General features: G+C 52.5%; 1 protein-coding gene across 1 annotated transcript in view; it reads left to right on the plus strand.

The window, feature by feature from the left end:
• Positions 1 to 15,903, plus strand: part of LOC104358131 (deleted in malignant brain tumors 1 protein) — a 39,256-nt gene that overhangs the window by 2,514 nt on the left and 20,839 nt on the right. The window contains 13 exon segments of the mRNA XM_042790476.1: positions 76 to 1,346; positions 2,519 to 2,839; positions 4,080 to 4,409; positions 4,833 to 5,147; positions 6,105 to 6,419; positions 6,787 to 7,145; positions 7,374 to 7,728; positions 8,333 to 8,641; positions 9,369 to 9,683; positions 11,516 to 11,662; positions 12,965 to 13,089; positions 14,535 to 14,645; positions 14,846 to 14,978. Coding sequence (XP_042646410.1) covers positions 1,274 to 1,346; positions 2,519 to 2,839; positions 4,080 to 4,409; positions 4,833 to 5,147; positions 6,105 to 6,419; positions 6,787 to 7,145; positions 7,374 to 7,728; positions 8,333 to 8,641; positions 9,369 to 9,683; positions 11,516 to 11,662; positions 12,965 to 13,089; positions 14,535 to 14,645; positions 14,846 to 14,978 — 3,208 coding nt within the window. The 5' untranslated portion in view covers positions 76 to 1,273.

Consider the following 15,903-nt stretch of genomic DNA (forward strand, 5'->3'; position numbering starts at 1 on the left):
ATTTTATTTTATTTTATTTTATTTTATTTTATTTTATTTTATTTTATTTTATTTTATTTTAATTTTACCAACCAGGGGAAAAAAAGTAATTGGTAAAAGGAACTTGCTTTGCCTTCCACCTTCTGTACAAAGGTCTCCCCAGATATTTGCCATGAAGCAAGCATTTCTGGGGGCAGTTGAGACCAAGCAGCCATCACCAATCTCCATCAGCTGGCTGCGGACTCCAGTTCACCTTCAATGAAGGCCGAAACCAAAAGCAGCCCCAAATTGATGCCTGCCCCAGCCATTTTTGACCGATGAGACTCAGTTGAAGTCCTTGGGTCAACCACGGGGACCCCATCCTAGACCCGGGTGAGCCAAAGAGGAAGGAAGGATCATGAGGAAGGTGGCAGCTTAAGCCAAGCAAGAAAGGAGAATAAGAGCTAGGCAGGACGATGTGGTGTCTGGCATCCTCTGCTCTGCAGTTAGTAAATGGGAGATCCTCGGCTGACCTGCTCCCAGTTGTGGTCCCACGGGCATGTCTGCAGCCTCACCATCCACCTTGGCCCATGGGGACAGGGAAAAGGACATTTTACCGATGGCCTCAGCAGCTTTGTGCCAAATTCCTGCTTCAGACCTGAATGAGCTAGTAGCTGAAAGGGGAAGGGGCTGCTCTCCTTCCCCACCAGGACCACCTGCAGCCTGTCCCAGGCCTCTGAGATACTCCTGGAGGGTTACCATGCTGGTACCCACGCCCAATCCACTGGTCTCAGGCCCCTTGGTGAGGCCGGACCTGAGTCTTTCCCTCATCAAGGCAACAGGCCGTTTGATGCTCATCCATTTTCTTGTCTGTTGGTATGGAGTCTGCATTGCACATGAGTAGACACACTCTCTGGGGCGAAACTAATACCCTACAACCAAGCCCTGCAATTCCCCCAACCATCTCCTTCCTGCTTCTGATGTCCTCTTGTGCGGTGGACCCGTGGGACGTCACCCACAGCAGCTGTGGCCAGAGGATGCTTGCTGGTCACCAAGGATCCAGCTGAAAGCAGAAGATTCGGTTCCCCTTCATCCACTGGACTCCACGTGATGCAAGAGACACCAGGGAGCCAGGGGATGGAGCAGCGTGGAAAGCATCCTCTCCCAGCTGCCTTCTTCAGGTCTTTGGTGTGTTTCTTCTCCAGCTGGTGATGGTGGACTTGATCTCAGCCTCTGCCAAGCCTACCTCTTCCTGCACCTGTGCCAGTCTGGGAGCAAATTCTCCAAAAGTCCTTTGCTGTCAGCTGGGCAAACTATGGGCGACAAACTATCCACCCGTGTTGAGCTTGGGGCTGCAGAGATCCTCCTCATCCTAGCAGGGCTGTGTGGTGAGTGCTCTCGTGTTTCCCCCCGAGTTCTCCCCTCCCCAGTGCTGGTTGCATGCTGTATTTCAGGGTGTGGCATGCCAGAGTGCTGCCGTTCCTCTTTGTTTCTGGGCGGTTTGATTATGGTTGATGCAAATTTGTAAGGTGCCCATGTAGACCGACACCCATGGTTTCATGGTTTCTTAAGGTGCATGCTTAGAGCAAGACTCGTGGTTTCATGGCTTCATAAGGTGTGTGTGTAGAGCAACACTTATGGTTTCATGGGTGCTTCTGCAAGCAGGGTAGATGCAGACCTGCCAAGCCCAGCTGCAACAAGAAAGTCTCCTCCAGCTGATTGCTGCAGAAGCCTTGAGGCTTCCTCAGAACTGCCAGTATCTTCTAGAAGGTGCATGCCATGAAGAGGGGAGAAAATTTTGTGGTGCTAGAGTCACACAGCACATTAAGATTAAGCAGTGAAAAGTGGGAGAGCTGTAGAAACCAAGTGCACTGAGTGTGTCACTGCCATTTCGGTAGCACTGACAATGGGTTATAGAGCTTGAATGGCCAAAAACCAAGAAGGAATGGGATTTAACTGCCTTGTGATGGGGAAGGAAATATCTTGGTGTTGATGTGCGGGGGTCAGGCTGGTGTGAGTAAGCAGGATGGGTGTTTGCAGAAAATAAGGAAGCTCTTTGCTCAGCTGCATTCCTTACCCTGGGGTCAAGGCTGTTCATCCTGCAAATCCAGGTTAGAGCTGTGGGTGCAGAGTCCCTGGCGTCCTGTGCTCTGGCTCCAGATCGCTCCCACAAAGAGCCTGCAACTCAGTTACCCATGCTGGTGTTGTGCTAAGGGAGTTCATCCTGCAACCTCTGCAGAGTCAAGCACTTAAAAAGCAATTAGCAGTGCACTTAAAAAGCAGTTAGCAAAATGTCTTAATGTATTTTGGCCTTTCTGGTTTTGAGGGACTGTATTCTCAGCTGGGAAGTCCTGGAGTTTGCTCAGGGGCCAGCTGCTACGTGTCCCACTGAAAATAATTATAATAAAATTATAATTGTTCGTGTCTTTCTCTCTCTGTTGCTGGTTCTTCCCCATTCCTTTCGGCCAGGAAGTGCAGAGATGCTTTCCCAGCTGCTACCTAGCCTCTTCTTTTCCATGATTTCCCATTAACATTTCCTTCCCTTTACTCTCATCACCAGCATCAGGTCCTGCTGGAGTAAGGCTGGTGAACGGCCCCGACTCCTGCACGGGCCGGCTGGAGGTGTTTTACAATGGCACCTGGGGGACAGTGTGCGATGACCACTGGAACCTCGACGGAGCCCGCGTGGTCTGCCGGCAGCTGGGCTGTGGGGCAGCGCTGTCGGCTGTCGGCGGGGCTCGCTATGGGCAAGGAGTAGACCCAATCTGGCTGGACAATGTACGCTGTGCTGGGACAGAGGCCGCCCTTTCCGAGTGCCGGGCACAGCCCTGGGGAACCCACAACTGCGGGCACGCAGAAGATGCCAGCGTCGTGTGCTCAGGTGAGGAACACGCACCCACCATGGCTTGCATCAGCCACTGTGGACAAAAAAAGGGTTAAACAGCAGGCAGGACAACCATCTTGCCCCTTGCTGTTGATTTTTAGCCACTTCTTGTTGACTGGTTGCCCCTTGCTGTCGACTGGGTGTCCTCTGATTTCACAGTGAGTGTAGGCACCCATCTCACAGATAGACACGTATTATGGCCACTGGCAGGTAGGACCCTTAATTTTGAGCTGGATCTGGCCCCTACAGGTAGGCAGAATTACTCCCTACCTAATTCTGTGAAGAATTAGCCTCTTCACACCATTGCTCCAGGCAGGTTCTAAATGCTGTTCTCACCTTCCAAAACTCTCCACATCTCCTGGCATTGAGGCTGCAGCTCCCTGGGCATTTCTCAGCCCAACTGCCTCCTGGCTTTGTGGGGATGAAACCCTTCATGGGTGCAGCCTGTCTGATGCCACAGAATCATAGAATCACATGATGGTTTAGGTTGGAAGGGACCTTAAAGATCATCTAGTTCCAATCCCCCTGCCATGGGCAGGGACACCTTCCACCAGACCAGGTTGCTCAAAGCACCATCCAACCTGGCCTTGAACCCTTCCAGGGAGGGAGCAGCCACAACTTCTCAGGGCAATCTGTTCCAGTGTCTCGCCACCTTCACAGTGAAGAATTTCTTCCTTATATCTAATCTAAATCTGCCCTCTTTCAGTTTAAAACTGTTACCCCTCATGCTATCCCTACAGTCCCTGACCCAGAGTCCCTCCCCACCTCTCCTGCCCCCCCTTTAAGCCCTGGGAGGCCGCTCGAAGGTCTCCCTGGAGCCTTCTCTTCTCCAGGCTGAACCCCCCAACTCTCTCAGCCCGGCCCCCCAGGGGAGCTGCTCCAGCCCCCCCAGCATCTTTGTGGCCTCCTCTGGCTCCAGTCGAACTGGTCCGTGTCCTTCTGATATTGGGGGTCCCAGAGCTGGACCCAGCACTGCAGGGGGGGTCTCATGAGAGTGGAGCAGAGCAGGAGAATCCCCTCCCTCAGCCTGCTGGACATGCTTCTCTTGATGCAGCCCAGGGTATGTTTGGCTTTCTGGGTTGTGAGCACACGGTGGTGGCTCATAGGCAGGTTTCCTTCTCTGCAGGGCTGCTCTCAATCCAGGCTTGCTGGGCAGGAGACCCTGCTTCTAAGCATTGCCAGCAGTGACATGCCCAGCAAAGTCTCTGACCGTTTGCTCCCCTGGGGATGTTTGCAGGGGCACCCGCTCCAGGTTCCACCCGTACCCGGCTGGTGAACGGCTCAAGTTTCTGCTCTGGCAGAGTTGAAGTCCTCCATGATGGCAAATGGGGCACCGTGTGTGATGACAGCTGGGGCCTGGTGGACGCCGCAGTGGTGTGCAGGGAGGTGGGCTGCAGCCAAGCACTGTCAGCCACGGTCGCAGCTGCCTTTGGGCAGGGGTCAGGGCCCATCTGGCTGGACGAAGTGACCTGTACTGGGATGGAGACTGCCCTGTCTCTGTGCCAGTCCACATCCTGGGGAAGCCATAACTGCAACCACGGAGAGGATGCTGGTGTTGAATGCACAGGTATCTCTTGACTTCTGCCTCATCAGGGCTGGCACCCAGCCTATCAGTTTGGTTTTTTTTGGGTTTTTTTTTTTGAGGGAGGGATGGAGAAAAGAGCAGAAGACCTTTGAAATGGTCGTGGATGTAGATGCCCCCATTGCAGCCCTGCCAATGGAGGCAGGAAGAATCCCCTCATGGTAGGGTATGTGCTGGGGAATGGAAGAGGGAGCTTCAGAGGGGACATCCATCCAGATGCCACCTGCCAGGGAGAATGATGAGTTTGGGGAGGTGGTGAGTGTCTGAGGGTGCCTGCTCTTCTCATTTTGGATGGGCAACCTCCTCACCCTGAAGCCATGAGGTTCTGGGATGATTGAAGGACTGGGCACATCCAGCCCTGTCACCTTTCCGGGGGCATCTATATGTTTTTCACACTTGTCTTTTCAGAACCGACTCAGGTCCGGCTGGTGAATGGCTCCAGCCGCTGCTCAGGGCGAGTTGAGGTTCACCACAACCAGCAGTGGGGGACGGTGTGCAATGACAGCTGGGACCTGAATGATGCTGAGGTGGTGTGCCGGCAGCTGGGCTGTGGGCTGGCTGTGTCAACCCCTGGCAGGGCTCTGTTTGGGCAAGGACACGGTCCAATCTGGCTGGATGAAGTGAACTGCACAGGGATGGAAGGGGCCATCACTGAATGCAGCTTCAAGCCTTGGGGAACCCATAACTGCAACCATGGTGAAGATGCAGGTGTCGTGTGCTCAGGTAAGCCTGGTCCAAGTCATAGCTTCAGAGAGAATTTTTTCTGTAGCTACATTTGCATCTAATTTCAGTTTGTTTCCCTCTCTGTATACATTGTTTTCCTTTGGATGTAATGCCATTGCAAGCAGCAGTCAAAAATGCTTGGGAGGTGAGGTAGCTCTGCTTCTGTAGGCATCGTATCAATGCACTATCTGGATGCACTCCTGCCCATTTGTGGTAATCCTCTGTCTGACACCTTAAAATGTCACTTGTTGAGTGGCTTGCCATGTCCATCATGCACACCTGTTCTGGATGTTGAAGTGCCTGTGGTCTGCCCTCCACGCTGTGCATTTGGCCATCGATGCTAGCCGTGCATGGCTGTGGGCTTCCCCATCTCTATGTCCCAAGCTGCTTCTGTGTCTCTAGAGGCAGTGCAAGATGGAAAGACATCCCCTCCATCCCTCCAGCTTGCAATGGGATGCCAGCCCTGTCTTACCTGAAGACAAAACCTGGGTGACTTCAGGAAATGTTTGCAAGAAACTGCAGTAGAGCAGAGCAGCAACATGGAAAGACTCTCTTCCTCGGCAGAGCCAAGCCAGTCCAGCCTCCATTTGGCTAGAGTAAATAAATACAGGTTTTTAAAGTCTTTCCTCGTTAGATGTGCTCTCCGAGGGAGATGTAGTCACCCTAGCAGACCTCTGAAGCATGCTCATGGTTTGGACACGGATGTCCAAGAGTCATGACATTGCCAAAGGGAAATGCACTCTGTGAGGCATCGCACAGTGTTTTTACCCTCTCCTAAATACAACTAGGTCTTTCTGTTGCTTCCGACTGAAGATGCTGATGTGGATAGGGGAAGCACGATGATGCACTCATACCTTGTATGGTTGCATGCTATTGCCAACACTGGTGGGGCATCTTCTTCAGAGGGCTGAGGTGCACAATGCCCCCATTTATTCATTCGTCTCATTCCCCCTTTAGACCCCACAGAGCTACGGCTGGTGAACGGCCCGAATCGCTGCGCTGGGCGCCTTGAGGTTCTTCACAACCAGCAGTGGGGATCTGTGTGCGACGACGGCTGGGACATGGAGGATGCCAAAGTGGTGTGCCGGCAGCTGGGCTGCGGTGCTCCAATCTCTGCTCCAGGCTGGGCTAGGTTTGGCCAGGGCTATGACCCCATCTGGCTGGAGACAGTCGGCTGCCAGGGGACAGAGGCTGCCCTCACTGACTGCAGAATCCAGGTGTGGGGCACCCACAGCTGCCACCACGGGGAAGACGCCAGCGTGGTGTGCTCAGGTGACCCCCCCACTGCATTCCTCCTGTGTGTCTGTAGGAAGAGCTGTTCCACAACTGAGCCATAGCTCCCTTTCCTCCAGAGGGCAAGGGAATGACAATTCCCTAGACGCTAGCGATAATAATAATAATGGTTATAATGGTAATGAAGGCAAGGGATGCAAGGGGAATCCCATCACTGCTGCTTCTCCCATGTTCCCTGGCTCATTTTCAGCCCAAGTGGACAACCACTGAGCATCTCCACGGTGTGAATGACCATGCTGGGTTCCTGTTTTGTGAAATTGTCACATCTAGGAGCTGAGAGTAGAGGGGGCCACTATCCCGTGTAAGATCCCATGCCCAGGACTGTCTCCACCAGCCTTTCCTGAAGGGTTGTTGGTGTCCTTCTTTGTTCCAGACCCGATGGCAGTTCGGTTGGTGGACGGTCCTCACCGCTGCGCCGGGAGGGTTGAGGTGCTTCATCAGCATCAGTGGGGGACGGTGTGTGATGATGGCTGGGACCTGCACGATGCCGAGGTGGTATGCTGGCAGCTGGGTTGTGGGACAGCAATCAAAGCCCTGGGATCTGCTCACTTTGGCCAGGGACGTGATTCCATTTGGCTGGATGAGGTGAACTGCACAGGGAGTGAGTTTGCCCTCTCTGAATGCTGGGCCAAGCCGAAAGGAGTCCACAGGTGCCAGCACAGAGAAGATGCTGGTGTGATATGCTCAGGTAGCTGCTGTTCCCCTGCTGCTGAGCTCCTGGGTGCCAACAGTGCAGGAGCTCTGGGGCCAGTTTTCCTTGCTTATCTCTGATGATGTTCTTTCCATGTGGAATTCCTCAAATCTCAGTGAAGGCAAATGCTGAACATATCGGGATTCATCTTCCATCTTGCATCCGATTCTTGCTTTCTCCATCACTAGGTCCACCACCACAAGGTGACACCTCTGTGTCTTTCCATTTCAGACCCTACTGAGGTCCGTCTGGTGAACGGCTCAAATCGCTGCTCTGGGAGAGTTGAGGTGCTGCACAACCAGCGATGGGGAAGTGTGTGCGATGATGGCTGGGACCTGGATGACGCAGAAGTGGTGTGCCGGCAGCTGGGCTGTGGGAGGGCTGTAGATGCTCCACCCAGAGCTCAGTTTGGGATGGGGTACGAGCCCATCTGGCTGGACGATGTGAACTGCACTGGCACTGAGGCTGCTCTCTCTGAGTGCAGGGCCAGACCGTGGGGAGAGAATAACTGCAACCACAGAGAAGATGCCAGCGTGGTGTGCCTGGGTAAGCCACCTCCTACTCCATTGTGGTGCAGCTCTGGAAGGAGCAATGTTGGTGCAGGATAACTTGGTGGAGAAACACCTCTGCCCTGCTCATGTGAAGCCTCTTGCCTCTGTATAGGAACTGTTCTCAGGTTGTTGAGGGCAGCAGCTCCCCTTGGCCGCTATGAGGACTTTCTCCAAGGAGAATGAATAGCAGTCCCCAACCACCACCTTGTTCTCCCCTATAACCCCTCTACTGATGCCTTGACTCTTCTGCTATAAGCATCCTTTCCTTTTTCCTCTGTGCACAGTGCTAACATGACACACATTGTCGCCATACCATAAAGTCCACTGAAGCTCCCCTCTACCTTGGGTCTCTCGGCTGGTTGGACTTCCAGGACAGCAGCATCTAGTGCCACTTGTGATGCGCTGGCCTCCTGCCACCATTCCAGCTGGGGGTGGATCTCCCATTCAGCCCTGTGTCACAGCTGTCCCCTCCTTGTGGGTTTCTTGGATGCCCGAGGGCACCTAAAATGGGATCAGATGCCGGTGTTTATCTCAGTGACAGTCTCCATGTCACTCTGCAGGTGGCCACCATTTGAGGACACATCTTCCAGTGCATGGGCAAGAAACATATATGTTTGACCTCCACATGTCTTTCGTAATTCCAGGACCAGCTCATCTCCAGCTGGTGAACGGCTCGAGCCGCTGCTCTGGGAGGGTCGAGGTGTTTCATAACCAGCAGTGGGGGACGGTGTGTGACAACGGCTGGGACCTGAGTGATGCTGAAGTGGTGTGCCAGCAGATGGGCTGTGGGGTGGCCGTGTCAGCTCCAGGATCGGCTCAGTTTGGGCGTGGGTCCAACCATATCTGGCTGACTGATGTTGAGTGCACAGGGGCAGAAGCTGCCCTCGCCGAATGCAGGTCCAGGATGGGGGAACCTATTAATTGCCACCATGGGAAAGATGCTGGTGTTGTGTGCTCAGGTAATTATTCTTTTTTCTGAAATGGCATTATTCAGGGGAGCGTTGGGCTGTGTGGCTGGAAAGGAGGAGGTTGATTTTGCTGGTGACATGTCTCTGAGCCTGGGTAGCACCAAGCCCTACAGAAATGCTCAGGTTGCTCTTCTGCAGAGGTCTGTCCACCTTGTTCAGTGACTGGTCTTGCTGGTGACATTCTGGGGGTGTGGAAGACCTGAGCAACCCGAGAAATGCTGAGCACAAGAACCTGAGCAAAGAAATGAGAGACGCATGACCAAGCCTTCAAGGGGTCGGGAAGAAAGAGCCTTTCCTTAGGGACCTAGAGGGTGAGATGTAGAATTTGTTACAATCCAGAAAACCAGCAAAAGCTGCTGGATTGAGAGCGCAGGGTAGGAAGAAGGAACCCATCATACAAAGACGCCAGTGGCCAGGAAGGAAAGTTTTAAAATTCCACTGCTTTTATCCTTTTCCAGCAAGCATGTCTCCATTTTCTCTGAATTTCAGCAGTTTTCTTTTATATCTGACATTAATTAAAGTCTGGCTTTAAATATACAACGTCCCTCTGGTATTTGGGGATGTTCAAAACAACGGCAGGACCAAGCATGTCCTTCTCAGAGGTCCACATTGCCAATGGCATGAACGAAGCAAAAATGGGTGATGTGCGTTGGCCACTATGAGCAGTGCAGGCAGGGAAGGAGACCTCCAAAAGGGTGTCCGCCTCGTCCCGTTTCAGACCCTGCGGTGTTGCGGCTGGTGAACGGCTCAAGCCTCTGTGCCGGGAGAGTTGAAGTGCTCCACAGGCACCAGTGGGGAACCGTGTGTGATGACAGCTGGGATGAAGAGGACGCTGCAGTTGTGTGTCGGCAGCTGGGCTGCGGGACAGTGGTGTCGGCCCCTGGTGCGGCTTGGTTTGGGAAAGGACACGATGCCATTTGGCTGGATGAGGTGAACTGCACAGGGAGGGAGGACACGCTCGCGGAGTGCCTGGCCAGGCCATGGGGGACACACAACTGTGACCATGGGGAAGATGCCGGTGTGGTGTGCTCAGGTAAGGTGGCCACCGTTGGTTTGGAAAAGGGTCTGGGCATGCCTCAACCCTGGAAAAATTCAAGGTCAGGTTGGATGAGGCCCTGAGCAACCTGATCTGGTTGAAGATGTTCCTGTTCTTTGCAAGGGGATTGGACTAGAGACCTAGGGTCTAGATAACAAGTCATATGAGGAGTGGCTGAGGGAACTGGGATTGTTTGGTCTGCAGAAAAAGAGACTCGGGGAGACCTCATTGCTCTCTGCAACAACGTGAAAGGAAGTTCTATTGAGGTGTGGGTGTCAGTCTCTTCTTCCAAGTAACAAGTGATAGGACAAGAGGAAACAGCCTTAAGTTGTTCAGGGGAGGTTTAGATTGGATATTAGGAAGAATTTCTTCACTGAAAGGGTTGTGCAGCAATGGAACAGGCTGCCCAGGGAAATGGCTGAGTCACCATCCCTAGAGGTATTTAAAAGATGTGTAGATATGTCACTTGGGGACATGGTTTAGTGGTGAAGTTGGCAGTGTTAGGTTAATGGTTGGACTCGATGGTCTTAAAGGTCTTTTCCAACCTCAATGATTCTATGATTCTGTGACCTTTAAAGGTCCCTTTGAACTTAAACCATTCTATGCCAGTGTGATCTCCTTGCTCAAGCTCAGACAGTGCACACCTGCCAGTGGCTCAGGAGGCAGAGAGATGGATGTGCACACTGAAGGGTGAAGATGGGCTTTTATTCAGCCCAAGGTGGGTCCTGTGTTTGTAGACCCCACTGAAATTGTCTTGGGCACCATGGCCAGCAATGTAATCTCAGGATGGGGGGTTCCTGAGTATGTGTTCAGCACAAGTCGGAGGGGGATGATCCTGACCATGAGAAATACTATGATGAAAACCTTGGAGGAAAAGCATGGACAGTATCCTCATGGTTGAGCTGGGAAGATGATGGCCATGGTTGGTGTTGGAAAGATTTGTCCCAGCATCCAACTTTGCCCTTCTAGTCCCACCTAACTTTGGACAAACCTCAAGGCTTCTGTGGTCCCTTCAAGGCTGGTGGGAACAGAGGGGTATTGCCATGTCCTAAGAAGGATGTCTGCATCCAGTGAGCTATCCAGGACTGGATGCATTTGCTTGGGAGTCACCTGGACTCAAATATAGTGTCCCTGGGGAGAGTACCACATGGGTGGTACATCCTGCAGGCACTTCTTGTCTTAACTGGTCACCTAGACTTCTTGAGGAGAAAAATGTGTGACCATGGGATGTGGTTTGCAGAAGGGACCATTCTGCAGTTGTCCAGGTCTGGTGGGGCCCACAAGGAATAAACTGCTTGGAGCAGATTGTCCTCCTTGTAGCAGAGTGGTGGCACCTTGAATGGTCTCGACTTCCCCAGTGGTCCACTCTTGAAGCACAGATAGTCGTGATGCACCAGATGGTGCATGATGTGGGTGTTGAATGGCCACAGCTGGTGCAAAGGTGCTACAGCACCGAGGGGACCGTGCCTGGTGGTGACAGAGTCTTAGCAGAAGCTTTCTTTGTATGTCCTTTCCTGAATTATGATCACAAAACAACGTAGATTGGAAGGGATCTCTGGAGAGCTTTGCTCTAATCTTCCGCTCTTTGTTAGACCATGTTATTCATGGCCTTGACCAATGAAGATGTGAAAGTCCCCAAGGATTGAGATCCAAATGCCTTTCTCATCTCTTACTATATTTAACCATCCTCCTGAGGGAAAAGGGTATTTTCCACTGCCTAATGGGGATTTGCCACAGCAGACACTGTGCCTGTTTCCTCACATCCTTGTGATGTCTGTTTATCTCCTGAATTAGCTCTGGATGAAGAGATGTTTGCTTTCTCCCCACAGGCTCTGTTACCATCAAACCTCCGCAGCCTCTGCCACTGCTCACATTGCTGGTCTCGATCATCCCTCCAGTCTTGATGCTGGTCTGCGGGGCTCTTCTGTACCAGGGGAGGAGGCGAATGCAAAGTAGGGCTTTTAACATCTCCCCAGGTGAGCTCCGCTGCAGGTGCAGAGGGCAATGGAGTTTGCAGAAGTGTGTGGTTTTGTTCAAAACATTGACATCAGCAGAGCTGGGGCAGAAATTTTTTTTTTTTTTTCCCCATGGCTCACACTGAAAGGAACTTTCTTTTCTGGTTTGACCTCTCCCTATCCCTTTCCCCTTTCTCTTTCTTTCCACTCTTCCCCTTTCACTTTGACACCACCTTCCCTGCTGGGTTACGGACATGCTGAGAAATGGAACAGCCCTTGAAGCCTCCTCAAACGCTGCCTGCACTCCCCTCTGCTGCCTGCGCTGCCTGTACATCAGACAGGAGCGCTGAGCAGAGGACGGCTCTGTGGGTTCCTAGCTCCCCATTGGCAAGGAACGTCCCACCTTTAGCCTAAAAGACAAGGAACTGTGTCTGTTCCTGCAGTTTTAGGGCTGTGGTAGAGACTCTTGGAAAATGGGGCTGAGCGGTTGGGGCTTGTCCTGGTTGGGGCTGGACTAGAGTTCCTGTTGGTTTTAGCAGCGGGAGGAGCTGCAGCCCCCGAGACCCCCGGGGCTCCCCAGGTCCCAGTGCCCTCACCCGTGCGCGGGGGCGGGGGGAGCACAGCTGGAGGGCTGGGCCCCGATTGGCTGATATTCCATGTCATGTGACACTGCGCTCACTATATAAAGGCAGGAGAGGGGCGGGGGGGGCTCTCACTTCCGGGGGTGTGGCCGTGGGGCCTGTGTGTTGGGGGTCGCTGGCCGGGAGCGGGCGGGTGTCGGTCGGCGGGAGGTGAGCGGCTGTGTGGTACATTACCCGTTGATACTGCTGTCAGCGTGGTATTCTGTTACTGTTATTAAACTGTTTTTATCTCAACCCGCGAGTCTCCCTTTGCCCCTCCGATTCCCTCCCCCTTCCCAAGTGGGGGGAGGGTGGGTGAATGGCTGTGGGGCATTTTGCTGCTGAGTAGGCTCAAACCACAACAGTCCTTTTTGGCGCCCAACGTGGGGCACAAAGAGTTGAGATAATAACAGGGCTGTCTGTGTTGAACATCCCCATGTTGTCTTGTTGACCATCCATCACGTTGATGATAGTTGCAGTGGGTGGACAAATGCTGGTTCAAGGGTGGTTTCTGCCAAGCAGGCTTCATGTCTGTGTGCTGGCAGGGGTGATGGTGGTGTTCCCTGTGCTGCCACCGTTGTTGGTCAAGCCAAGGTGACTCGTGTGACTCCAACAGAGCGAGCACCCTCTCTTGGTCTTGTTAAAAAGGGGGAAATTCAGGCTGTGTGGAGCAAACCGTCAACTGACTCACCATGCCCTGCAGGTTTTGTGCGCATGGAGGAGCTGGTTGTCTCTGACACATTCATCTCATCGCCCGGAGAAGAGCAAGCAGCAGCCAAGGTGGCTCCTGCTGGGGATGCTGAAAACAGGAGAGCTCAGCAGGGTCTGTGACCAGCCCAGGCCTAAAACTCCAGTGACGCAGTTCTGTGCCAGCACACAGCTCTTTCACCAGGGGCCCTGGGCCACCACATCTCTACAGCGCTAGGTCACTAGATCCACCACCCACCTCCATGCCCACCTCGGTCAGATACCCCGAGCAGTGCAAGGCATGACGCACAGCCTTGCGGCACCAACCATCTCCATGCAGAAGATATGTGATGCATAGAATTTTAAAATATTTTTCTTTCAAGTTTTTTTTTGTGCATTTGTGAAAATAAAAACATTCTCTAAGACCTGATCAATGTTTTACTCTTGGAGAGTTTTCTTTTTTTCATAGCCGTTCAGTAGAGGCTAAAAAGTTTACCCCCAAAACTATGCAGGGGTCTTGTTTCCCTAGAGTACTTAAGTGGAACAGTTTTGCAAACTCCACCTGAAAGCTCAATTTAGGCCTCACACAGATGTTTAGAGCCATCCGAGAAGCTCTATTTCTAGGACATTGATATGGGACTGGCAAACATGACAAAGGACCTACAGCTCACTCGATGCATCTGTATGGGGACAACTAGATCTCACTGATCTCTTCCATCACTGTTATTCCCAAACAGGCTTCTGTACCTTGTGTCCTTGGACATCAGTCTCCTGGGGCCTCTCAGAAGACAGGGGCTTCTTGTGAAAGGATTGGAGGGCAAGGAGGTGCGAGTCAGCCGTGCAGAGGGATGCTGGCAGGAGGTTTAAGAAGCTCTGGTCATAGAAATAAGCACCGGGTACCACTGCGGTGCATGCCAACCCAAGTGGAGCGGGACTACAAGCAGCAAAGCGGGGCCCCGTGCAAGCACCCTGATGTGTGTTGGCAGGACAGTCCTGCTCATGAAGGACCAGGAAAATAGACAGGTAGCCAGAGGGAAACAGGCTGAGCGATGTGATAAGAACAGTGGCTGTGGTGGGGTGAAAGCATGAACATCTGCAGGGCTGGGGAAGAGGGGATGCGTACTGCGTCATGGGGCCTTAAAAGATGAAGGCTTGGAGTGCCCTGAGAGGGTTGACCAAGCTGGAAATAGAAGATGGTTTGCACGCTGTGTGCAAAGCATCTGTCAAAGGAAATGGGGAGTGCGTGAAGAACCCAAATGGGCCAAAAGCTTGGGGAACTAATGAGTAAAAGTTGATTCTACAGCATGTAGGGCACTTTCAAAGGAGGGCCAGAAGACACTATGGCCAACTCTATGGCTGTGGTATGTAGGGAGGAGTGTTTAAGGCTTGTGGAAGCACTTCTCTGAGTAGTAGCCCTTTGTGTTAAACTTGTAGTAAGCCTTGTGTGAACATTTCATAGTCCAGCTGATGTTGATGATGGGAATTTTCAGTTAGTACCTGCATGGATGTGGGTTGGTCCTGGACTCTAATGCACTAAGAAGGAGTTGCCTAGGGCACACGCTCCCTAGTTTTTGCCACTTTTCTAGGTCCTGTGCTCACTTTTCGGCTGTTCCCTCAACCTGAAGGTCAATGGCACCAGTCTTCCTCATGCAGGGGGACTTGGCAGTGGGTCATCAGGGATGTTAGCTTTTGCCTGGGTACAGTGTAATGTTGATGGGATTTGTTCTTCCTCTGCACCTTCCATTTTGGGATTCAGATGTTTTCTGGCATAATGCCACACGTTGCTTTTCCCTTATCTGCCTGCAAATCAATACTGCACCCAAACCGACTATACATGGCGCTTTTTCTCTGTGTTGGGTATTTTTTCTTTGTTACCCCTAAAACTGCTTTTGTCCAGATCCAGGCCTGCAAGCTGACGATCCATGAGCTGCTGATAGCCTTGGGCCTTCCAGTGTGCCCCATCTCTTACCATCATCCTATGCCTGTCCTCTACACTGACTTGTGTGTTTCCACTTCTCAGGGCTTCTGCTGTAACACTGGCTTTATGTTTCTCCTTGGGTGTGAGAGCCCCAGGGACGCCCCTAGATGCCCTCCAAGGGCTGCTTCTGGAAAGTGGTAGGGACTGCAGCAGGGCTGGATGCTTCACCCCTTATCCAGTCTCCCAGAGCTATCTCAGCAGGTCTTTTCCCACCAGGCACCCAGGTCCTGGCACCATGACCTGGGGTATGCAACACCTGGTTCCAATCATGCTGCAGGAACACCCCTTAGTCAGCTGAAGCACACCTTGTTTCAGGCACTTTAAGATGAAAACACATCAGAATTAATTGTTCTGCCTTAGGCCAAAAGGACATCCCGTGCTGACCCCTGGCTGCCTTGGTCCTGCTCTCTGCTAAAGAGCAGGGTAACGGTCATTCCCCTAATGACCCTAATGATGGTAATGGAGATACACGCAGCAGGCTTTGCAAAGTTAGCTTTTCTTTCTTCTCATTCCTGAAGCTGTGGTCCAGGGTTACACCCTACCTAGGAAGCACAGTTCCCTTTTCAGGCTTTTCCTGGCACGGTTTAGAGTTCAGCTCCAGGGTCCTTCCTTGCACGGTGGAGTGGTCATCTCAGGCTTCTGCAGAGCCCCCAGCTCCTTCATCTACTCTGCAGATGAGCTGTTCTGGACACATCCCTGCGTAGCTTCAGTTCAATGCAACCTGGATATTAGACCAGGGGTGCTCGGTTGACTCTTTGCAGAGGGCTGGGAGGTGAGGCAGGAGATCCAGCCACCACTGTGGTGGGACAGGCAGTCCACCCACCACCCAACATCTCCTTGGGCACTAACTCTTTGAATCTACAGTCTGCCCATCCTTCGGGTTGTGTTCAAAGCCCAAGGAGGTGGCCAGAAAGGGTTAGGAGTGGGGTAAAGCTTTTTTTAAGGGTAGAAATGGGATCTGGGTAGCTGAGTGCCTG

Source organism: Tyto alba, unplaced genomic scaffold (assembly GCF_018691265.1).
Source record: "Tyto alba isolate M040663 unplaced genomic scaffold, T.alba_DEE_v4.0 Super-Scaffold_17, whole genome shotgun sequence".
NCBI lineage: Eukaryota > Metazoa > Chordata > Aves > Strigiformes > Tytonidae > Tyto > Tyto alba.